Below are 26,001 nucleotides of genomic sequence, written 5' to 3'. Positions count from 1 at the left end.
GGGAGGATCCCACATGCCGCGGAGCGGCTGGGCCCGTGAGCCATGGCCGCTGAGCCTGCGCGTCCGGAGCCTGTGCTCCGCAACGGGAGAGGCCACGATAGTGAGAGGCCGGCGTACCGCAAAAAAAAAAAAAAAAGAAAAAAAAAAAGAAAAGTTTTGTCTCTTAATAATGTTTTAGACAAGAATGGATCAGATTTGCAGCATGCATATATCAGCTGTTGTTCTGATACTGTGGCCTCCTGTGCAACTGTTATGATGTGTTTCAGTTTTAAAATACAGGTTATATTGTGTTAAGCAGCATCTAGAAATAGCTAGGTAAATATTATTTCTGGAGTTACCTCTTTTAATAACTGTTGGGAGATTTAACTAGTAATGTTTTCATGGAATTATTTTTCAGTTTATTTAAATGAAGCAGATTATGAGAATTATGAAACTACTACTCATAAGGGTAAATTTCTTATAAGATTTGTAATTAACATTGATAAAAATAGGTTTGTGCCTACCATTTCAATGAATAGAAGTTACTCGAAAGCCGGAAACTTTGGAGTTGGAAAGTCAGCCTTACATTCTTTGGAAGACTATGTTGATAGGACTGGTGTTCCTTTGAAACAGACAATTTATTGAGTCCACAAGATTTAACGCTGCTGATGAATGCCTTTGTTGTAAAACAACCTTATTTTAGAGAAACTGAAGTTATAAGGATTCATTGAGTTTTAGAACTTATCTTTTAATTCTGTTTTAGGAATTCTTGAGGAAGTTTCATGAAAAAATGGAAAAGATGAGATGGAAGATCTGACTATTAATTGCCAGCTATTTCTTGTTATTAGTATTGGGTGAGGAGCTGCTTGTTAAGCAGCTCTGAATTATGAAGATTGCTAAAATTATGACAGAGGCCCTGATATTTTGGTGCTTTACCTGGTACAGAAAAAGAAAATCCATATGGGAAGTTTAGTTCACATAGTTTAAGTAGTAGTCAGTATGCATCTTTTTAACTTCTTGAAATTATCAGTTACATATATTTGATTTCTTTATAAAATCACTGAGTAGTAGAAAAAGTGCTTAAACTGAGAATAATATATGAGGCAGTGAATTTTCACATATCTAAAGTTTAGTATGAAACTTTGAGTATCTTTTTTTTTTTTTTTTTTTAACTTCGAAGAATGAACCTAAAATATGTGTGTTGACTTGGGCTTGGATTTTGGCTTACTAACAAATATCAAAATGAATTTGAATACAGATAGCCATGACAAGAGGCCTGTGTACTTCCAACACTGAATCAGTGCATTCGTCTTCTCCAAGTCTGCAACATCGACTCCAAACACAATATCAGATTTTTTCTTTTGCTTAAGTCATGCTCTGAGCTGCATGCTGTCACATGCAAATCATCTGCTTTGCCATTGCAAGCCTCTTGGAACTGAAAATTAAAGAATTCCGTACTGAAGATGCCTAGAGGAAAAATTGGAGTACTTTCCATGAGTAACCTTGCTTATGAAAGCTAAAGTGAATATTTGAAAGCCAATAGTTGGGACAAAAGAAAAGAAAAAACAGCCAACAAAATAGATATCTTGATAATGAGTCCCACACTTTATATCTTCTGCTAAGGTCAAGATGCACAGTTAGCAAAACAACACCCAGCTATACCTTTCCTTCTCATCTAATCTAGGAGGAGCAATACCCCAGATGTCTCATTTTCTGTCAGAAATCTCCAGAATGAAGTCTGACTGGCTCAAAGTCAACCCTAATAAGGTAACGTTAATAGGTGAAGACATTGAGGCAGGGTCTGATAGTTCCACAGTGCTAGAAACTGAAGCGATTCCATTTGGTTAAGATAGTCTGTAGAGTAGTAACTTCTTCATTCTTCTGTTTGGATTCATCAAAATGGCTATTATGAGCACCATTTTACTTCTTTGGCTTTCCAGAAGACTGAAAAATTTTTTGAAGACTCCTGTCTCAACACTGTTGATATACAGTTATCAATTCCAAGCTGGATTCTATTAGTAAGCGACAGGAAGTATTTCTGATGAACGGATAAAGCTGCATTTATTCGAACGCTGGTAGCATACCTTTATGATTAAATTGAACTATGAAGTAAGGAGCATATCATCTCAATCAGCTACTCTCTCTGCTGACAGCCAATGTGATTAAGGGCTTAGATTGCTGATTTCTACACTTTTGACGTAGAAACTTGAGGTCTGAAAGAAAAACTTTCCTGTTTTAATATTTATATTTTTTTAAAGTATTGAAATAGCTCCTTGAAATTGCATTACTGAATTTACAGATGGAACCCAAAGGTGTAACTTTCTTCCATGTGAATTTTTTTTCAAAAAATATTCCAGGGCTTCCCTGGTGGCGCAGTGGTTGGGAGTCTGCCTGCTAATGCAGGGGACACGGGTTCGAGCCCTGGTCTGGGAGGATCCCGCGTGCCGCGGAGCGGATGGGCCCGTGAGCCACAAGTACTGAGCCTGCGCGTCTGGAGCCTGTGCTCCGCAATGAGAGAGGCCGCGATAAGTGAGAGGCCCGCGCACCGCGATGAAGAGCGGCCCCCGCTTGCCACAACTAGAGAAAGCCCTCGCACAGAAATGAAGACCCAACACAGCAAAAATAAATAATAATAAATTAATTAATAAACTCCTACCCACAACATCTTAAAAAAAAATTAAAAAAAGAATTAATGTAGTACAAGCCTCAATTACTCCCCAGAGCTATTATTAAAAGAATCTTTAAATGGAAAAACATTTGAAAAAAAAATATTCCACAACCAATTTATATAAATCTAGAGTTAATAGAAGAAACCTTTTTTTTTTTTTTTTTTCAATTTATGATGCAAGACTTTGAAATTAAGTTTTGTCTTGATCCTGCTACTGGAAGATTTTGCATTTAGGATGAGGCAGAAGGCTTTTGAAATTTTTAGACCACTCTTTAGAACAACATATGAAACCTTGGAAAGTTTTCATCAAAGAAGGAGACCTAGAAGAAATTCCTCCCATTAATTGCTCATTTGAATTCCTAGTATTTTTTCTAGAACTGTGTATACAGATGCTTTGGTAATAGACTATTAGAGAAAGCAAGATATTAGGATTGTCATTTTATCTAAAAGCATACTAGATATGGTATGCCAAACTAATGAACTGGTTTTTGGTTCCTCGGTTTCTTTTACTGTGAAATGAATAGTACAGTAATATTTGAGTCTCTGCTAAGCCATGTTAAAGTGGGTTTATCAGTTTTGCTTTTTTTAAAAAATGTATTTTCCAAAATAACTGATACATAGCATTCTTTTGTTAGATATGGTAATAATTAGAGTACAGGGTTTCTACACTGTTAGTATTTTAGTAAAGTGATTTGGAGTTAGCATGTTTGAAAAATGTTAATATCATTTTCATTGTTCAGTTATATTTGGCTAGATCTTATGTAATTATTTTAGTAGAATATAGCTTTTATTCAACTGGAAATAACTTGCTAATAATAAAACTCATGGCATCTAATCAGTACTATCAAAAATAGTGATTAAAATTTATATAAGGTGAAATTTATCTTGATAATCTGATTTCTGCTCTTCCTTTCTTTTAAGCAATATACTGTTACCATTAGGTTATGTTGAACTGGGGAAAATTCTATTTTTAGTATTGCTTATTATGATGCTCTAGGAAATTGAACTATTTGATAATATAAATTTTATTGAATTCTGTGTATCAGATCAAAAAAACTTATACCTTTATTTATATTTAGGTATGTATAGCTTACTCAAGATGTAAACTTTCCTGTAGTGTGGTTTTTGCATGTTTGTTTTAGACATATAGATCTTTTAGCCTTTTGATTCCCTTTTCTAAAACACCTTCACCTAATAGTTTTACATTATTACTTAATAATGACATTCTAAAGTCTCATCTAATGGATTTGTTCACCAATGGTAAATAATTACACAACATTCTGTGTGTTTAAGATAAGCTGTTTTCTCATAGGTGGTTATCATTTATTTGAATTTTGTTCGTTGAACCATTGAGTTGAGTTTTGGGATGAAATTCATGTCTTTGATCCTTAAATATAAGTTGGCCATTTTTCTTAAGGCAGAAAAATCTTGCAAAAACTGTTTGTTTAAAATCTGTGAGTTCAAAGACAAATTGTCCATTTTAATTTAACAAATTTCCTTTGGGTAAGTTTTATAGTCTATGCATATAGTAGGTACTGATGTGTTAGCAAGGCAAAAAAAACTTTTTAAGTTATTGTAAAAAAGAATAAAAAGTAAGAATCTAAATCACTAAAATATGAGGGGTTTTGGAAGGCATAATCTAAATAGAATCATGTATTTTGCTGTGGAAGCTATGTGTTTCTTTTGGGGATATATGAAATTGTTTTGCTAGACTATTCTTTAATTTTCTTAGAAAGTTATTCTTTTAAGAGCTAGAATAAAAACCTAAAGGTAAGGTGATCTTCTTAGATGTTTTTGCATGTGTGTGGTTTACAGGTGAGGCAGTGGTATTCACTGTACAGTTACACTCAGTTTTACGAGTTTGAGCTCTGTCTAGCTGAACAGAAGCCTTGCCCAGACAAGTGGAAGCCAGTTGTTACAATTTTGTGGAAAAAGCTTCTCTCTCAAGGATATTGGGGTGAGAGTTGGGCAGGGGTAGGAGTCAGGTAAGGAGCAAATCCCTTGGGTAATTTGTTTTATCACATTGTGATCTATTGTTTTCTTGGCATTACAGATGTCAAAGGTGATTTTTAAAATTTTCTTACAGATTGAATTAGGTCATTCATGTAACTTGCATCAATTTTAGTCTTAAACTGGTGCTGCACAGGGAGAGTAGGCCTGTTTTATTAGTGTGAACATGAAAGCTGGTTTCTCTTTTGGTATTTTATGCCCAAATATTGACATCTACTGTAATGTATTTTATACCACCAAGCTATTTTAAACTTCACACAAAAAATTCACTGTTTTTATTAGAATAGGCAAATGATACCCCACCCCCACAGAAATAAAGTAAGTACTTTTGGAATATATTTAATAAACTTGTTATAAAGCTCTGTGGTTTAGTTATTAAACTGATATGTAATTAATTCTCTGTTAATCTTGCACACCTAGTTTACTTCAAACTTACTGGGATGACCTCTCACAAAATGGCATTGGCAACCAGACACTGAATATCTATGTCGTTTAGACTAGCTGATATCTGCATTATGGATATTATGACACATACCAAATTTTTGTAGTGTTAACTGGTATTAAAATTACTTTTCTAAAAATTGACCTGGGGGAAGAAAAGTAGTCATTACTAGGCTTTTTGATTATTCTCCAGCCCTACTCATCATTTCACCAGTTTTTAGTCTTCTGTATATTTTCTGAAATACAGTGCAGTATTGATGAGCAAGTTTTGTATACAATGCTATTTTCTAATTATGACAGCACATGGTATTTCTTAGAATTCACCTCTATAGACATTAAAAAATTAAGTATTATAGTTCTCCTCTTTGTATTAACTACTTCTTTAAGATCCCAGAATTTTAAAATTAAATCGGATTTGACTGGGGATGTATCCGTTTCTGAAAATAGTTACATCACAGAGCTTTAATACGATAAATCATGAACTTTGATACCTCTCCTGTTTTAAGTTTAGTACTGAGGCAATCTGTCAAACAGATATGACAAACTGTGTGGGCCTATGTTCACTTAAGCACGTTTATTGATGAGTTGAGTCCTGAATTTTGAGCTTTTTGTTCTTTCATTTCATGTGACTTTATTGGAGGGCTTACTAGATTATAACCACTTGTAAAGTTCTTGGCAAGTAAGTATTGCTCTATGGCCAGAGAGTTGTGGAAAATCATGACTCTTAAAATTCTACTCTGGATGAATATGTGAAGGTGGAATTACAAATGGTTAGTGACTCCTGAAATTTTCCACTGAAGAGCTTGCTTGCCCTTAGAGCAGAAATGATCTGTACATGTCCATAGAGTTTCATTTCACTTTCTGCTTTTTCTTTGAGCGCTGGAACATTCAAGTAACACAACTCAAATGACCTACTGCTTTTCTGCTTTGGATTTTTGTAAGATTCCAAGTGGTGCAGCAGTGCCATTTTAAGTTCCTTTTAAGATAAAAATAGCATTTTTGTGACATGTGAACATTCCTCACTGCTTTTTGTGAGCATGTGAAATTTTCATACAGTAAAATCTCATTAACTTGGATGTCCCTAACTATGCAATTTTGGCCTTTTGTTCTATATATAAAAAGAGAGAAAGAGATTGTAATTAATTCTGTAAACTAGGGTCGAAGATATCTGTTTTAAATATAATTTTAAAAATATTTTTCGACTCTTGGCATAGAGTGTTTGATATATTGATAATTTGTATTTATTAAAACTGATATGATAAAACCATGAATTTGTAAGACCTCCATGTCAATATGTGTGCATATAGCACATAATTTCTTTGCAAAACTATTAATTAATTTTATTTAGCAAAATTCTGGCCTGTACTATATAAGGAACAAAACTAGAACTTTTTACTAGTGTAGACTGACCTTTCCTCCAAATTTTTTTTTTTTTTGCGGTACATCGGCCTCTCACTGTTGTGACCTCTCCCGTTGCGGAGCACAGGCTCCAGACGCGCAGGCTCAGCGGCCATGGCTCACGGGCCCAGCCAATACGCGACATGTGGGATCTTCCCGAACCGGGGCACGAACCTGTGTCCCCTGTATCGGCAGGTGGACTCTCAACCACTGCGCCACCAGGGAAGCCCCCTCCAGATTTTTTGAATCAGTAACATTTGTAGTTTATTGCAAGGGATCTTCTGTGATTGTATGAAAATTGGCTTATTTGCTTAGCCGATGTAGTTTAACCATATTTCTCCTAACAATAATATTAGTTGCTGTTTATTACAAAAACAAAACAAAGAAACACCTCAAAGTTAGGTTTTTATCTTTGATTTGGAAATTGGGTGGCTCAAAGCTTTCTGCTCCTGTCATTCCCTTTCCTATCCCTTTCTATAAACTTTAAAGAATTAAAGTTATTATTGTTATTATTAAATTATTATTAAGAGATTTGAATTTAATGAAACTCAAAAGAGAGTTTGAAGGGAATAAGTTTTCAGGTAGGAACCAAGACCTACTTGGCCTCCGCTGTGGAGACAGGGGCAAAAGACTCTTCCCTTTCTCTCCCTAGCATTCAAGGTATATGTAGAATATGTAGCATATTCTGACCCAGAGGTTTAAATCCTGAGGACTTCTCTTGCAGAGGGATGAGGGAGGATTTGTCATGCCTTTGGAAAAGGTGGATCCAGACCTCCCCAGTCATGGATAATAGAGATGTAAATCAGTATGGGAAATCACACGACATACACACACAAAGGTACACATTTACACATTGGTCACAGCGTTGCCTGGACGCAAGGGAGACCAGTTCCTTTAGGAAACAATCTGGGAGTTAATACATTTGCTTTTTTTGCTGGGCTGTTGTCTTATAGCACATAATTCTGTTGGGACTTTGATATATTTGGACATTCAACTTTCAAATCCATCTTGAAGTTCTTAAATATTATGAAAGTTCATATATTTCATGAACTATGGGTCTTTAGGTAAAAGTATGTTTATGGGTTTGTTTCCCCCCAAATTGTTTTTTTCCTTCATTCATACCAATTCATATATGGTATGCTGTAGGAAGTTAAGTACATATTTTTTAAGATTTTAAGGTTAATGTTAGACCATTCTACTGTTTCTTAGTCCATGTTTGCTTGTGCTTATCTTATTTAGTAGTTTTAACATTTGGGTATACCTAAAGTCTTGACTCTTTATCTTTTCAGAATCTTTAGAAGAACAAGATGTTCTAGATAACAGTACAGAGCAGACAGATGACAAAATACAGGATACAGAGCAGACAGACCCAGTGATTGAACAAGCATCTGGCGCAGAGAAACCAGAGGAGAAGCAGGAAGAGACCGAGAATGAGGAAACCTCAATGAATAAATCCAAATCAACAGTTCCCAGAGCTGATGCTATTCCTAATCCTGAACTAAGTGGAGAATCTTCGACAATGTAGTAAATGCTTCCACGTGCCTTCAACTGGATATTTGTAGTCTTGTTGATGTCAGTTATTGCTTTCTTAGGTGGTGCTTTCTTTTTTTTTCCCCCCTCTAAAGACATGCTTGATGTCATCTGAATTTCAGATTGCCTAGCTATTTCAATATGTCAAAGTTATGTCTACTGGCTATTAAAATTAAAAGCAAGTAATATCAGTAAAGTAAAATCCTTTTTAATGTATAAAAACCACAGTTTAGACAGCTTTTAGGTATTTTTTTCCATTCTAAATGTAAACAAATATGATAGCAGTTTTGTTTTTTATTTGTGACCTGTAAATACTATCCATTTTGACATAGGAAGAACTTTGGTTAGGAATAAGTTCTAATAGCGTTTGTTTTAAGGAATGAAACTCAAGATTTTTAATACTACATCATTAAAATGGATAGAATTTTAACTCTTGAGATATTTTCCAGGGGGTAAAATGTCTATTTAGGCGTTTATATTAAGAGGTATGAAAGTTATTACAGTAACAATATAGGCATTGGTATGAATTCTCAGTAAGAATGCAGTCGAACAGTCAAGTGCAGTGTTACCTTTGATGTCTCTTTTTTTGCACCTGGGCCAGAGGTACCTGATATATATAATTAGCTTATGTTTACATATTAACATATAGGAACTATCTCTGCACTTGACTGTACTTGAATTTTGAGCATTATTTATATTTGTAAAATAATGATGATATTATAAGTGAATTTTGTGCTCTATTGTGTATTTTGTTAAGGAAAATAAAGATGATCTGGCAGCAGTTTCTTTTTGTTAAATCCCTAGACTTCTTCAGACAGTATCTTGGTGGCTGACATGCCTACCTGAAAAGTCTTAGGAGGAAAAGCTCAATTCAATAAATCAATAGATTCTGCTAAGAGCAAATTATGCTCTTTTTATTCAGAATTGTTGCCTTTCGAATTTAGAGCAATAGTGACATTTAGAGGTTCTAATCAGAGGTTAGATTTTTCTGATTCATGAAATCCTTAGGCCATTCGTTGGTTTTAATTTTGAGAGACATAGTTTTGTGAGAATAGACAGTTAATTACTTGTAGTTCATTGGATTTAATATGTGTATTAAGGATTAAATGGGAAATTTTTTTGACCCAGAATAGTAATTCTTGTACTTTAAGTACAGTGTTGTTATCTTTTCTCTCTTCCTTTTATCTCTTTTCTATTATTAAAAAAAATTGAAATCAAGTTATGCCAAAGGGAGGAATATATAGGAATGGTGTATATGGCAAATATTTCTAAGTTGTACACAGTTTATTAAAAATTTACTAAAATACCATTTGTTATCGTTTAAAAATTCATCTTTATGATTTAATATCTTATATCTGATAGGTATTTTTAAGGAACCTAAATCTGTTGTTAATAGTCTGAGGCATCATGGCATAGTGACCAGAGTTTTCAAGATTACAGGACTAGGCTTAAATTCCAGCTCTTCAGTCTTGGGCAAGTCAGCTGATCTCTCTGAGACTGTTTTTTCGCCTGTAAAATTGGAAGAATAATACCTACTTTTTCAGGTATGGGGACTATTAAAAATAATTTATGTAGTGTGCCTAGCTCACTGCCTGATAATTAATAGATATTAAGTAAATGGTAGCATTTTATGCTATTGATAGCCTTGTGAAATATGGAAGGGCTATAAATTCTTCCTATAAATTATATGCACATATAATTCAGCTGTTCAAAATCAAGCCAACGTTTTCTGCATCAGCTTTTCTTTATCATATACATGTATATAAATGCATAGGTTAAGGAAATAGGAACCTGAAACTGTGGAATATAATACTACAGAATATAGACACTCTCTCTTTTTTTTTTTTGATGAAGCCCAGCAGATTTTTTGTGCGTTATTGGCCCATTACACTTTAGTAACACCTTGCTGAGTCTTCTTGTTATAAAACATTCAAATTCTGATGTACATTACTGGAAAATGAGGAGTACCTCAGAGAAATATAATTTAATGATAGAATTAAGCAGATATTATGAGAAGTATCTATGGAAAAAGGTTAAAAGGTAAATTAATGCAATGGGTAACATACTGTAATCATATAGTACCCTTTAAAATAGAAAAATTTATTCTGACATTGTAATAAACAGCTAATGGTTGAAAGAGTGGTAAAATGTCCTATTTCTGATTATTAAGACTAGTGTAAATGAGGAAAAGCAAACTAATAAGTGCTGTTAGTTAGAGTAATCTTAACTTCCCTACTTACTAATGCTCAACAGGTCATCATCTAAATTTTTCTCACTATACCTTCAGCATAATCTAGTCATGACCTGGCTTCTCTCTCCTTGGCTCTTCCACCATTATGCTGCAGTCTCAGGGCCTCTTTCAGTTCTCTGACCAAGCTAAACCCTTTCCCATCTTAGGTCTCAGCTTAAATGTTCTTTCTTCAGAGAGATGCCCTCCCAAGCTCTGCATCTAAAGCTGGCCTCTGCCTTTTACTCTGTCATGTTACTTTATTATCATAATGTGTAAGTATTTTATCTGTTTACTAGTTTAATGTATCTCTTCAAGACTTAGAGTCTGTGTGTGCAAGGCTCTTGTCTTATTTACCTGTTTCTCCAGGGCCTAGCACAATGTTTGACACATTTATTATGTGAATGAATAACTTTGTTGCTAAATCCAGTGGAAACTCTCAGTCCTTAACTTATTCCACTGCTTGGCAGTACTGGCGCTGTTGAGTACTTCCTTTAGTTTGAAACACTTTTTTTCTTTTGGCTTTTGACTTCTCACACTAATGTTCTTATTCCTCTGGCCCCTTTCTCTCAGTGTCCTTTGCAGGCTTCTCTTCCCCTGCCCATCCTTTAAATGTTGGTGTTTCATACTTTTTACCTTGTCAGCATTTCTTCACTCTATGTATTCTCTCTCTAGAGGTTCTGGTCAACCCCAATGGATTTAATTACCATCTGTCTCTCTCATTCTCAGATCTTCACCCTTGATCTGTTTCCTTCACTTTAGAGCGATATATTCAGCTGCCTGTTGGAATGTCTTTCTCAATCAATTTATTAACAAATGAACACCATTTTCTCCTTCAAACTTTCTGTGTTTCTCATCTCATCAAATAGTGCCACTATTCAAGCCAGAAACTAGAATCTGTTCACTCATTCCTTTACCCTTTTTCCTGTACCTTAACTGTCAATTTCTGTATCCTAAACATCTTTCAGTTATATTCTCATTTCTCCATCCCATTAACATTACTTAATGATAGTAAACATTTGCATTCTAACTATGTGCCAGTCAACATGCCAGCTGTTGTATGAGTATTATTTCATTTGTTCTTTGGCAAGAACCCTGTGAGGATTTTTTCCTCTGGATTATAGATGAGAAAACAGGTGTAGGGAGTAAGCAGCTTGGTAAGTGGAAAATCTGGGGTTTGAATGCAGGCAAATGACTTCAGAAGTCTTACTTCTTATTACTGTTGTACTGCCTTCTAATTCAAGCCTCCTTCGTCTCAAAACTGTCTCTTAACTGGTTTTCTCGTCTCCAGTCTTGCCCACAGCTATCTATTCTGTGCACTGTAGCCTGAAAGAGTTTTCACAATTGGAAAACAAGTCATGTCATGCCATTGCTTAAACCCTTTAATTATTCCTCATTGTTCTTGGAATGGGGTCCAAACTTACCCATATGGCCCAGAAAGCCTGTGTAATTTTGCTCCTAGTTAACTCTGGCATTTCTCACCACAACTACTGCCACTGTTCCTCTCTCCTTGTTCCCCCATGCTTTTAATGTAGCTATACCATTTTCTGTGGTTTGCATATGCAGTGTTTTTTTCTCTAATCCCCCAGTCTCCTGGTACTCTTTCTCTGCCTGGGGTATATTCCCACTCACATAGATATGGGGACACTCGGTAAGTAGTTGTTGAATTCAATTGAAATAGTTCCAGTTAGAGCCCAAGTTTAGAAATTTTGCTAATTATTGTTATTAAGCTTTGCCCTTTATTCTTGTAATTGGTCTTTCTCATTGTATGCATCAGACACAGTCACTATTGTTTGGTCAACATAATTGAATCAGGAGAGCTACCGTTTCATGAGGTGGGGGGGAAGATTCTAATTATATAATGATTTTTTTCATTAAATATTGTATGCTGAGTGTTGGAAATACTAAATGACTTATATAAAGTCATAGGGAGAGCTAGCACCTGAGCCAAGTCAGAACTCAGATCTCAGCTCTTAATGTAGGATGCTTTATATTAAACCACCATTTTTATACATTTTACACACCATTTATATACAATCAATATTGGTGTTAAAGATTATTTAAAATATGTAACATGTTTACTTCTATTTCCAGCTGACAGTAACTACTTAACTATCTTAAAACTTTTTCCTTATACCACTTTACAGTATTACTCTACAGTATTACCTATTGGCTTGTGTGCAGATCAGTTAGCGGAAGGGTCGAAGAATGAGGATAATTTATGGAATTATGGTAGCTATTTTGAAACAGTTATGGAGAACAGAGCTGCTTTAGAAAATTGAAAGAAAAATAATGTGGTAAGTCATCTACTATAACTTCAATTCATTGTAAAAATTATAAAAGGGATTTAGATATAGTGTATGAACTCCCAAAGAGCTATTAAAAATAATAAAAGTACTTATGTAAAGATAGACCAAGATAGAGATAGTTGTGAATCAATGATCTGCTAAATCTTGCAATTTGTAATTTGACTTGTTTCAAAGTTATTAAAGACCTAAATATATTAACTCTACCAAGTTAATAAGTAAAATGTGGACATAAAACAAACAGATTTTGTGTTGTTGCTGTTACTGCAAACAATTTTAATACAAGAAACTAGTGTCTTATTTTTAAACAGTTCAGTGATAGAGCTTCAGTTTCTGCCTTGATTAAAACCAGTTGAGATAATCACACAACAACATGGTCAGAGCTGAAGAGGAACAGCTGCTAAAAAACAGGAGCCCCAGTCAGTCTTTGTTCATGGTCACTTGGTCAGTTGACTTTATTATGCATAAAAAAAGGTGGAAGCCAATGAGACTGGTTAAAAAGTTTGCTGGTGACCTCCTTTAAAGTGTTTGATTAATGTCCACAGATTCAGGCTCTGAGTTTGGAAATATAAACATATAAATATAGAAAGTACATTTATGAGAATATAATTATAAGAATAAAAATTAAAATGAGTACAGAATTAAACCTTATTAAATTGTATCAATCCATAAACTATTTATTTGTCTAATTTCTTTCCTCCTCAGAAACTAATCTACATTTTCTACTTTAATACTATTTAAAAATTCCTTTAAAAAAATGGTCGCATTTATTGAATAGTAGATATCCCTCCAGTTACCTTTATTGGTTTGCCTTTGTATGAAACTTAGATTCCATTTAATTTCCCATTCTTCTCCTTCAAAGGTCCTGTTATATGTAGTTTAATTTATACTACTCATGTAGTTTTAGGAGAAGAAAATACTATCCACTTATATAGTTCTGTATTATTTAATGTTTTCTAAAACCTAGAGTTTCTGCTTTATGCATTTTTCTCTTTTTAAAAAGATAGTTATGCCTTCCTTTTTTCTTTGGCAGCACAACTGATAGAATCTGGAAGCATTCTGAGAAGATTAAAAAGAGTTCTCAAAAATCTCCCTCATAAATTAGTTTTTTAAGTTCTTATTCCAGGATTATATGAGAATAGGCCAAATCTTCAACTGCCAAAGACTTTTACCAGATCCCTGGCACTTGATTTAGGAAAACTGGGAAAAATAATTTATTTTTGTGGAAATAAATATTTCTGTCTTAGTCTGATTTTGAAGGATAAAGAAAGTGGGGAATTAAATGTACATTTTTTTGAATACCTATTCTTGGTCAGGCGCTGTGCTCTGGGTACTTTCATATACATTCTCTTACAGTCTGTGTGAGACTATGAGCTATGTGAGAGGATGGAATCCTGTCAAGCAGGGATTAAATTAATTTCCCAAGATCACTTAGTTTATGGATATTTTAAATGGAAGTGGAACCTAGGATCTTTAAGTCCTGTCCTTTTTGCTACTACCTACGAGCCCTCTACTTCTTTTTCTTTGGTAGCTGAAAGAAATAGACCCAGGCTCCTGGGTTTCTCATTTCTGTGACAACTCAGTTGTTACTTCTTCAGGGCAATCTTCTCTTAGCCTAACACTTGTCAGACTTTCCACTCACACACACCCTCCCCTTGAAATTCTTTCATAATATTATCTTTTGCACCAGACTATGAACTCCTTGAAGGCAAGGACATGTCTGGTTTAGCTTATTATATTCCTAGTGCCTGGCGTATAGAAGAGATAATAAATTATCTGTTGAATGGTAGTATGCGTGCATGTACACACACACACAATGGGAAATACCACTGCAGTCTTAATGCAGATTTTATAGTGTGAAGAATTTTGCAAATCTCAAATTATTTGAATTATTGAGAAGGGAAAGGGCCAGAAAGCTTGTTTCTCACAATTTAGGAAAATTCCAACGGACACTTTTGTCTTTTTTTTTTTTTAATACATCGTCCACATTGCTGTTGGAGTTTTCTAAGACACAGACTTTAAAAATTATTGTAAGGCTCCTTTGTGTATGGCCAACTCCTTAGGTGGCTTGTAAGCATGCCTTCAGAATCTAAATCACTTTTCCGGCCTCGTCTCCCACTATTCTCCCTTGCGCTCTGACCACAGGTGAGTCTTTGCTTTCATACTTCTGAGAGATGCCCTGCACTGATCTTGCATGACGCTGCTCTTGTCAACTCTCATTTCTTTAAGAACTAACTCTGTCTGTAATCTGAGTGATTTCCTCAGCCTTCCTAAGCAGTCACTTGCTTTTTGTTCCCATTGTACTTTATATACCAGGTGTAACCTGTAGTCTCCTGTTTGCCTCCCTCATTTGATTGTAAACACTGAAGAAAGGCCATGTTTCTCAGTTTTTATTTTCTCACTTTTTTTCTCTTCAAACAAAACAGCACAAATTAAAACAAAACTAAAACCTAGCATGGTCTCTGCTACATGTACGTTTAGAGAGTGGATTCCTATAAGTGATAGACCTGAGTTGATCAGCACTAGTGGTTTGCTACTTCCATCTGAAACTCCTACAAATATAGTAATTGGGGCTAGAAAGTGAGAAGGACTGGCTCAAGATATAAGAAAATGGAAACTGTGAGCATACTGAGGGTGGGGAGGATTCATTTGTTTTGAATTCTTAATGCCTGATATAGATGCTCAATAACTGTGAATGAACAGACCTGGAGAAGGCCTAAGAACTGGTGTGCTGGGGGGGACCACAGTGTCAGAGCTCCTCCTTGACTCATGTGAGTCCATTATTTGGGTATGATTTCTAAATTGTATGTATAATTTGTGTTCTTTAGCAAACTCCCATTCTTGAAGATCCCTATACTCCCCCCACCCCCGATCCCATATGTTACTTACCTGTGGAATGGGGTTTTTTAAAATGCCTTGTTTTTATGTTTATTTTTATTCATTATCTCATTTCTGACCATTTAATGTTGCAACTGACATTAAGTTAGGAATTTTCTGGATTAAGTTGCTGCTTTTTGGACATTGATGGAGCCTGGACACACACACACACACACATGCACACACACACACATGCACACACGCACTATATATATATATACATATATATATAATTTAAGAATATTTCCTCTTTCAATATATAAGCTATAGGAATTCAGACCTTAAAATTGATTACTTTCCTCAAAAAAATCATTAAAGGCAAAGTTTACAGTACATGGCAAGTATAATTAAAACTTGCATTAGTGTGGTATATTTTATGAATTATAGTCAGCTATGTTATTTTTTTCTGAAAATGAGAAAGGCTACTTGTGCCTTATTGTCTATAGCAAGAATTCTAAAGGATTGGCCTACCTGCCAAGTATTGACATATTTTATTAAATTATAGTGGTATGCTTAAAAAAAAACCCTTTTCCTAGGAACAAGAAGGAATCAAAATTAGGAGTGAATTTGTATTCTCAATTATGAGTCTTCATACAGCCAAAGAATACATGAGTTTTCAGTATAGGATGTTGTGAATTTTATAAAATAATCTAACCTGAAAATTGGCTGAAATAAAATTGATATGCTTGAAACATGTTTTGGGTGGACGTTGTGTATTCTTTTCAGAATGATTTTTTTTTTCTTTTGGTTTTTGAAGACCTGGATTCTTTTTGTATGTTTGTATGATCTTTCTTCTCTTCAATAAGGCAGTCTCCTGTAGTTGGGCTTGATGGAATTAAATGGCGTTTTATTTATTTAAAGACAGCCACAATCCTTACTGAAGAGTGGGGATTCTTCCTTCCCTGCTGCCTGATGCCCCACCCTGCCACACCTCCTCCCCTCCCCCAACCAGCAAAGGCAAGAGCAGCAGCTGTTCAGGTTTTAGGAGATTCTGATAAAACCTATTTCTCCTCCCAGCAAACAATTGTAAGCAATAGTTTGAAGCAAGCATGAATGTTCAGCACTCCTTTTAGGTCAGGATGGCACAGGACTACTAAATTGGACAGTAGTGTTGTGTGTTTGGAGCAGGAAGAGGAGAAGGGGAGCAGATGACTTGCCTTCTAATGAAGAAGGGGAATTCAGGGCTACTGTGTTGCAGATGAGTAACAAGAGGTATGGCAGCGAACACTTCTGTTTTTAACAGTGTCTCCAGTAGACATGTAAACAATTCAATTTGTGCATTATAGGTTTTATTGTCTCTAAAGGGTGATTTATGTCCTTATCTCGCATAATTGTCCACAAGATACTGCCCTCTGTCAGAGGGCCTGTGCTATCTAAGTTTTTAGACCTTTGTCTTCATTAGTACAGCAATTTTAGCTTGTGATCGTTGTACTAGACCTCACTGATAAGCTAAGACACTGCGAGGTTCATGCTGCTGATATCTAACCTTGCCACTGGCTTCTTGACCCTTCTGCTTCCGAAACATGGGTCATTTTTTTTTTTTTAAACCCAAGGTAGAACTCCATCTATTTTTCACACACATTGTGGGCAGTTTAAAGGTTGGTCAGAATCAAATATTGTGCTTTCAAATTTGATAATGTATGAGTACAGAAGGATGACCTTTGATAACATGGTCATAAATCAACATGACATGAGCAGTAAATGCAGCAATTACCTTTACTACATTGAAATGGTGCTTTAGTTTTCATCTTCAGAGCAATTATTGCAAAAACAACAAAAATACATTTAAGTTCTTATTATAACATTTGTAAAGTTAAGTATCTTTTGAAAACAGTCCTAATTTATGCACTTATTTTCAACGAGTTTGGTTTTCATAAGATGCAATAGTTCACTATCAAAAGATGTTGTTGACATGATAACATTAGACAGGTTTGTTGTAAAGCTACTTTGTGCTTTATAAATAGGTTATTTTTCAAAAGGATTCAATGCTGGTTCTGTACAAGAGTTTTACCATTTGTAGTTTAAAATGTATTGAAGTCTGTGCCCAGTGGTCATCTAAAGGAATATTTAGTGATGATAAGGATCTTTTTGATCACACACAGCTGCATGTAGCTTCTCCCACTGTCTAAGGGATTGTTGCCCCAGGGTGTTAATTTAAATATTCATTTCTCCTTTGATGAGTGCCTTCTGTGTGTCAGGCACTGGAGATATAAAATGAGTGAGACATGGACCCTACTCTCAGGGAGTTCATAGTCTACTAGGTGGTTATTCTAATAGGTCAGTTCTATCTTAGGAAGTCCAAGATGAAAAAGCAGTAAGTTGACTTAGTAAGTCCTAAGTGAAATGTACATCGGACTTAAAAAGTCAGGAGACCAGGCTTGCATTTTGACTCTGCCACTTTCCAGCAGAATGACCTTGTAGGGAAGTTAGGTAACCTCTCTGAACCTTGGTTTCCTTGACCATAGAAAATGATATGTAGTACACAGAGCTGCTGTGAAAAGTAAATAGGGAAAGTCTAGGCCAAGTCTGGACTAGAATGGGAAACTTCCTTGTCTGCTTCCCATCCTTCCTTTATCTCCCTTTACACCTCTCAGCCTGTTTACTATTTCTCTATAAATTCTTCTCTTTCTGACATAGAGGTTAACGGGGATTCAGGGAGTCCAAGGACCTCTGGAAATTTTCTGCAGAATTTTATATGTGTGCGTGCACATTTTTCTATGAAGAGAATACATAGCTCTCATGTAATTTTCAAAGGGGACCATGAGTCAGTAGAGCAGGAACTCTGTAGCTCTCTTCTAGGAGAATAGCTAACTATCAAAGATACCAGTTAACATTACTGTAATATTTAAATTAATGATGTTAAAAAAAACCACAGTTGAATCTCAAGTACCTTTTCTTTGGGCATTAAAGAACCCATCAAATTATCCCCATGGCCAGAAGCTATATGCCAGGTACAAAGCAGCAATGGCCACAGCAGTGGCAAAATTAGTATAAAAAAGGAACTATAGTTTAGTGTGTGGGTCTTGAGTGTTTTTAGATTGCTGATAGCTTTATCAGTGATCACTTTTAGACAGGAGAATTGCTTAAAACTCGACAGTGTTAGTGAGATTAGTGAGATTGCATTTTGAAAATAAGGTAGGGGTATTGTAGGGAATCCCAAAGGATCTTACTGGATTTTTTTTTTTTTTTTTTTTTTTTTTTTTTTTTTTTTTTGTGGTATGCGGGCCTCCCCCTGCTGCGGCCTCTCCCGTTGCGGGGCCCAGGCTCCGCATGTGGGATCCTCCCAGACCGGGGCGCGAACCCGGTTCCCCTGCATCGGCAGGCGGACGCGCAACCACTGCGCCACCAGGGAAGCCCGGATCTTACTGGATTTTGATGGTATAAATGTTAAAGTCTCACCACCCTCCCCCCAACCCCCTACTTGTTCCCTCCCCACAACCCAGAAACTTCCTGCTCATGCAATGATGTCATAAAATTAGTTTTTTTCACCAATACTTGTCTGTTTCTCTCTTGGTTTTTAATATAAGAAATCTAAAGCACAATGATAAAAATTTTAGAAGCTATTTCACTGCATTCTGTCATTGTAATGCATTAACTGCTTTCTCTTCCTTAGGTTCTCTTTTAGTCTTTAGTCCTTTTAGCTTACATGCTTTATAAATTGATAGTTACACAGTTGTATTCTTAAACCAAACTGTGTCTGAGCAAGGTGCTGTGTGTGGGGTCCCACTTGCCTCCTGTAGCTTCTCTCACATGAACTGTCATCAAAATCGTGAGTAAATTACTGACCGTTCCGTAGCACCTGAAGCCATGGGCATCTGGTCACTGGGAAGAGGTTTGAACCCTTAACTTTTTATAAACCACGAAGCAGCTGTCAAGTGGTAGTGAGTTCTTTTCCCTTACACTCAGGCAAACGCAGGCTGAGCGCTTGAATGCCTGGTCTCCCTCCTTACCCTAGTATCTCCTCTTCTATTTCTCCTTCAGAATATACCTTAAGTTTGAGTTTGTACATTTGCCTGTAGGTCTAAACCTGTTGCATTGTAAAATGAAGTTCATCACAGAATTATTTATGATAGTGAAAAAAAAATAGATCAAAATGCTCAGAAGTGGGTGAGTATTTAAATAATGCATTTAAATATTTTTGAAGTATTTTTAATAATGTGAGAAAACGCTGAAGATTTAATATTAAGAGAAAAGTGGATATGAGGTTACATGGTATATATAGTCTGTTCTCATATACAAGGATGTGGAGATAAATCTATATCTATATAAATATATAAATATAGATCTATCTACAAGTATATAGATATATGAGAGAGAAGAGTTTATAAAAATATAATATAACAAGTGTTATAAAAATGTAAGAAATTTTAACTAATTATAGTTGGGTTGTAGTATACGTGTTACTTTGTTTTTTCACCTTTTCCCCCTGTACTTTGAATATCAAGAATGTGCATTACTTTTTAGCAAGTCTAATTTTTAAAGTAAAAAATTAAAAATCTAGAATAATGAGCTACAACAGATCACTGTGTTACAGAAGGATTTCTAAATTCAAATTAATAGTTCAGTTATTTCCAAATTCAGAACATTTTCGTATATGCAGAGTCTTGGGAAAGAGTTCAGCTTCAAAAGCCAGAGAAAAAATGAGTTTATCTAGGCGGTAAAAATATAGAGGGACTTCCCTGGTGGTGCAGTGGTTAAGAATCTGCCTGCCAATGCAGGGGACACAGGTTCAAGCCCTGGTCCAGGAAGATCCCACGTGCCACCGAACAACTAAGCCCGTGCGCCACAACTACTGAGCCTACGCTCGAGAGCCTGCGAGCCACAACTACTGAAGCTCGCGCACCTAGAGCCTGTGCTCCGCAGCAAGAGAAGCCACTGCAATGAGAAGCCCGCACACCACAACGAAGAGTAGCCCCTGCTCGCCGCAACTAGAAAAAAACTATGCGCAGCAACGAAGACCCAATGCAGCCATAAATGAATGAATGAATGAATGAAAAAATAAAAATATAGAGACCTCTGTTACTTTGGAATAAAGAATAGAAACGAATGCTTTATGAAAAATATGGACTTAAAAATTAGGAAGGAATCTGAGAAACTCAGATAATTCTTTTCTTCCAGCAGCTTAAATAAAGTACTCTCAGCCTGTAGATTTTTATGAAAGCCCCTGTGCATTTACATACTTTCTCCACCTTCCTTTCTTTGCACATAGGCATACATAGCTCATTAATTCCTTTAATTAAGAGGAATGAATCAAAGGTTTTTGTCTTCTAATAAGCAGTTGCTTCGTTTTATGCAATATAGCACCATAATCTTTGATCTTCCCTTAATATATTTCTTTGGAAATCTCACAAGTTGTCGAGACTGCTTTCTATGGATGGTTAAATAATTTCCTAAATCTGCGTTCTGATAAACATTTAGAAATAATCACAGTACAGTATGCAGTAATGTATCTTAGTGCAGATTACTCTGGAATTGTCATATGATAGAGATCATAGCAAAATCTGACTCAAGCTTCCCAAACTGAGAATTTGTGGCAATTTGTAATAGAGATGAGAATGAATTTCATGATTTAGAAAATTAGATAGGTAAATTTAGAATACATTTAAGATTTTGTAGAAATATTTACTTTATGGGTAGTTTTTTTTTTTTTTTTTTTTTTTGTGGTACGTGGGCCTCTCACCGCTGCGGCCCCTCCCGCTGCGGAGCACAGGCTCCGGACGCGCAGGCCCAGCCGCTCCGCGGCACGTGGGATCCTCCCGGACCGGGGCACAAACCCGCGTCCCCTGCATCGGCAGGCGGACTCTCAACCACTGCGCCACCAGGGAAGCCCTATGGGTAGTTATTTTAAATGTCTATTTATGTAGGCTAGTGTACCTGGAGGCCCCCCCCTGATGTGCTGGTTTCCTACTGGGGAAACCACAGTTGACTAAATACTTAATATATACCCAACCTGCTTTAAGACATATACACAGTGTCATTTGATCCTTAGAAGAATTCTTTGGAATAGAAAATTATTTATCTCCATTCTTTAGATAAGGAAACTGAAGTTCCAGGAAATTCAGTCATGCATGTAAGGTCATACAGCTGGTAAGTGGGAAAGGCAGTATTTGAACCTAGGTTGATCCATAAATGTTTCACTGTATCACACCACCTCCAGTCTTATCCATTTGTTCAAGCTGACTTTTTACCAGCAATACTCTCTTTACTTTATATACTTTAAAGTGATTAAAATATCCTGTAAAAATGTTCCATAGTAATATTCTGAAGGAAATCTTGAAGAGTCCCTTTGGTAAGACACTCACTCCTTGGGTTGTCCAGATTTTGTGAAACAGTATTGGAGATGTTACTATTATTTTAGAAGCTAAAAAAGCATATGGTACTTCTTGCTGGCTCCTCCTCCACTTAGTAAGGAGCAGTGCGCATTCTTTCCGCTTTCACTGTTAGCTGTGTCTCTTCTGTGCTACCATACAGAGTTGACTTGATTTGTGACAACAGCAGAAAAGGTGATTATAAGTTGCTCAGTACATAAATTACCTTTCTATTCTTGGTACTAAGTGAATTTCTAAAACCAACATCTAAATTCTTTGATTCTGTGCCATTAAAAAATTTGTCTCTCCAATGAGATTTTTACTGAAAGTACTGAAAAATATCTAATATTTCTTGTCTATTGAAATGTTTTTCTGAGTACATGTCAAATGCTGGTTTGGTTTGTACAAAGGATGCAGATTTCTTCCTGGATTGCACTTTCACTGAGGGACTAATTGTCTCTTATGTACCTTCAACTCTCCACTTAGAACAGTTCTTGGCAAACAGTACGTTCTCCATGCATGTTTGTTGAATTGGAATTGTTTCTAGCAGGACACTGTGCCCCTCATATAGATGCTTATCTTCTCTGAAATTTAAGATTTTTGAATGAAATGAAGAAACCTTGATTTTGGATTTTTTTGTGCATCTAGGTCTTCATCTGAAGCCAGGGAGGGAAGGGTATGGACTGCTGCTGTCCACAGCTCCCATGCCCTTGGGCTTTACCTAGAGGTCTAGGCATTGATGACCAGCTGCCTTTCTCCACTTAACCTTTGGTTACAGGCACTGGCCCCACAAAGGTCCTCACACTAGTCAGCTGCCTTGTCTGGCCCCTCTCCCCTTCCTCTCCTATCCCTCCTCTGCGATCATCCTGTGCTCACCCAGCACCTATATCCCCAGTACTTTGCATGTCCTTCTATTGAATTTGGGGTTGGTATCAACCTTTCTCCTAGTCCTTTATGGCTTTTGCATGTAGTTTTCATGACTCTTGATTCTTATGTGTAATTCATGCATTGTGATGGTTCTATTCACAAAGAACATGCGTTCTACACAAACTTCTACTAACACATGTTGCTGTCAAACATTATCGCCAGATGTTTGGGAAGGCAAGTAAGGAAGTAGTTCAGGGCTGTGAGACTCAGGCCCTCCCAGAAAAGTGATGAGGAACTGGGATGTCCTATTGCTTCCCGTCACTTCAACAGCCCCCGGCTCTCCTGATGCCTCCCAAGAGTGTTCTGAGGCCATCTCCGTCAGTTTTCACAGGATATGGCATCTTTCCTAACAGCCTAGGGAGTTCTAGTTTTCATGCTGTGCTCCACAGATCCCCTAGACTCCACAGGTCCTTCTGTCATTCCTCGAACATTTGACTCAACTTCTAATGCAGATGTGTAGTGACTTTAAAGAATGTACACACAATGTATTTTATAACAAATTTTAACACTGGAGGCCACTAAGCTATGTTCTCACTGATGGATTGATTTCACAGTACATAAATTTTATGAATTAGAATTTATAAAATAAATTAATTTGTAACCTAGATGTTGGCTGTCTCTGTGAGCAGTCTCTAATCTCACTCCATGCTGTTCAGACCTGAGCTCTGTGTCTGTTCTTCTTTCAGACCCCAGGCCCTCTCATCTCTCCTCTGGGTTATTGTAACAGGCACTCATCCACTTGCTTCACAATCCATTCCCAGCAGCAGCCAAAGTAAGCCTGTTCATAGGATATGATGACTCCTGTACTCAAAAACCTTCCCATAGTTTCTCATCTTTTTTTGTTCTTCTTGTTGTTGTTGGGTTTTTTTCCAGGTTAATTGAGATATAATTGACACATAACATTGTGTAAGTTTAAAATGTACAACGTGTTGATTTTATATAATTATAAATTGTAAAATGGTTACCACCATAGTATTGGCTACCCCTCCATCCTATCACATGGTTACCAGTAGAGAAAGTTAAGAGCTACTGTCTTAGCAGTGTTCTAGTATATGATACAGTATTATTAGCTACAACCACCATGCTGTGTGTTAGATCCCCCAAATTGGTTTTTTTTTTTTTTGCGGTACGCGGGCCTCTCACTGCTGTGGCCTCTCCCGTTGCGGAGCACAGGCTCCGGACGCGCAGGCTCAGCGGCCATGGTTCACGGGCCCAGCCGCTCCGCGGCATGTGGGATCTTCCCGGACCAGGGCACGAACCCGTGTCCCCTGAATCGGCAGGCGGACTCTCAACCACTGTGCCACCAGGGAAGTCCTAGATCCCCCAAATTGTTAATCTTATAACTGGAAGTTTGTAACCTTTGACCAATATCTCCCCATTTCTCCCGCCACCCCCCAATCCCTGGTAACAACCACTCTCTATTCCTCTGAGTTCATCTTTTTAAGACTCCACATACAAGTGATATCATACAGTATTTGTCTTTCTCTGGCTTATTTCACTTAGCACAGTGCCCTCAGAGTCCATTCATGTTGTTGTGAAGGGCAGGATTTCTTCCTTTTTATGCTTGGATAATATTCCATTGTGTATATATCACATCTTCTTTATCCATTCATCTGTTGACAGACATTTAAGTCCATAGTTTAGAGTCACAGTTCTCCATATTATTTAGAGTAAAAGCCCAAGACATTGCAATGGCTTATAAAGTCCTACACTATCCACCCTCACCCTCTGCTTGATGTTCCTGTTCTTATTATCCCATCTCTCTTTGCCCTCACTGGCCTCCTTGGCCTTCCTCTAACATGCCAGCCATACTCCTGCCTCAGAGCCTTTTCTCTTAATTGTCCCTCTGCCTTAAACATTTTTGCTTAGCTGGATCCCCCATCCCCAGGTCTTTACTCAAATATCAACTTGCCTTTCCTAACCTGACAACACCTTCCTTAAAATATCCCTCCATTCCTTTCCTTCCATTCCCTTTCCTTCTTTTTTCCTCTGTTAAAATTGTCTAAAACTTCTCTATTATCACTAATATTCAATAGCAGTATTATCACCATCTAACGTGTGTATATTTTGCATCTTTGTTTATTGCACCCTTTCCCCCTGTAGAAAGTAATCCATGTTGCCAGAAATTTCTGAAAGTTTTGTTCCCTGCTGTACTCCCAGTACACAGCAGTTGGTAGCTTATCAATAAATATTTGAGTTCTCCAGAAATAATCCATGAGCCCCAGAACATTAGTAAATAGACTAGATTTTTCTGGGACTTTTGCAGGGGAGATGGACAAGGTGGTTTATGTCCAAGGGGAGATTCTCCTTTTAATTATTCCTTTCCTAAGAATAGAGACCGCATTGTTTTGACTTAAGAGAGCTGCTCTCCCAGTGCCTTGGACATTACTATAAACAGTTCCTTTTTAGGTCAATACGACATTTAATCAAGCAGATTAAGTTATAATGTTTGTGAGGATCTGAGAGTGAAATGTGCCATAGTGCAAAAGTCAAGTGGATTTTGGAGGAAAATAGATTTATGAAAATTCTTTTTATTATTACCTGAATGCAATGATCTAGATAAGCTAAATAAGTAACTCTATTTTTTTTCCTATTTTTCCTAACCCCCAACCACCAACTGCCTCCCCCCTCATCTCCATCCCCATCCCCCAATCGATGAAGTAAAGCCAAACTTTTGTCCAAACGGTGGATTACCCAAGCCGTTTGCTTTTCCTCATGCCCTTTCTGTTTATAGACTTCTGGCCAATTCTATCGTTCCCCACAATGAATGACAATATGAAAAGAATTAAGGCAATTAATGTTATCACTTATGGTAAAAAGTTGGGTGAGGAAGAAAAGAACAATTATTGGCTAAAAGGAAATTTGAAGGGTCCATATGGATTGTCCCTCCATGTATTTTGTTAGCATATACAATTGATAGCAATACTAATGCATTAAAAATGATATTCTTTACTTCCCAGTTTGCATTTTTAGCTCACATGTATTTCATTAACACACGTGAGCAAGAGCAATGCACACATAGCAACAAATGAGCTTTCTTTACCAGCCATTGTGCAAGTTAACGAGTGGCTATTTTTAAGGCTGATCTACTAGTATATGTAAATGTAAACACCTCTGTATGCGGTGGCGATATCTTTAAGTAATTGAAAGCTCAGCATGAAAATTGTGTCCAGCCTTAAGATCATTCTCAGTTAAAAGGTTAATCCTTGGGCTTCCCTGGTGGCGCAGTGGTTGAGAGTCAGCCTGCTGATGCAGGGGACACGGGTTCGTGCCCCGGTCCGGGAGGATCCCACATGCCGCGGGAGCGGAGCGTCTGGGCCCGTGAGCCAT

General features: G+C 36.7%; 1 protein-coding gene across 5 annotated transcripts in view; it reads left to right on the top strand.

The window, feature by feature from the left end:
- Nucleotides 1-8,802, top strand: part of LNPK (lunapark, ER junction formation factor) — an 84,244-nt gene extending 75,442 nt beyond the window's left edge. For 2 of the 5 annotated variants that reach the window (XM_024122292.3, XM_055088692.1), the window contains 2 exons: nt 1,664-1,746; nt 7,786-7,878. In XM_024122292.3, the coding sequence (XP_023978060.1) occupies nt 1,664-1,746; nt 7,786-7,794 (92 nt within the window). In that variant the 3' untranslated portion in view covers nt 7,795-7,878. The other 3 variants (XM_024122291.3, XM_055088687.1, XM_055088695.1) reach the window with 2 other exon arrangements.
- Nucleotides 8,803-26,001: the final 17,199 nt, after the last annotated feature.

The sequence above is a fragment of the Physeter macrocephalus genome, chromosome 2 (assembly GCF_002837175.3).
Source record: "Physeter macrocephalus isolate SW-GA chromosome 2, ASM283717v5, whole genome shotgun sequence".
Lineage (NCBI taxonomy): Eukaryota > Metazoa > Chordata > Mammalia > Artiodactyla > Physeteridae > Physeter > Physeter macrocephalus.
The sequence above is the reverse complement of the archived record's forward strand: the minus strand, read 5'-3'. Positions and strand labels throughout refer to the sequence as shown.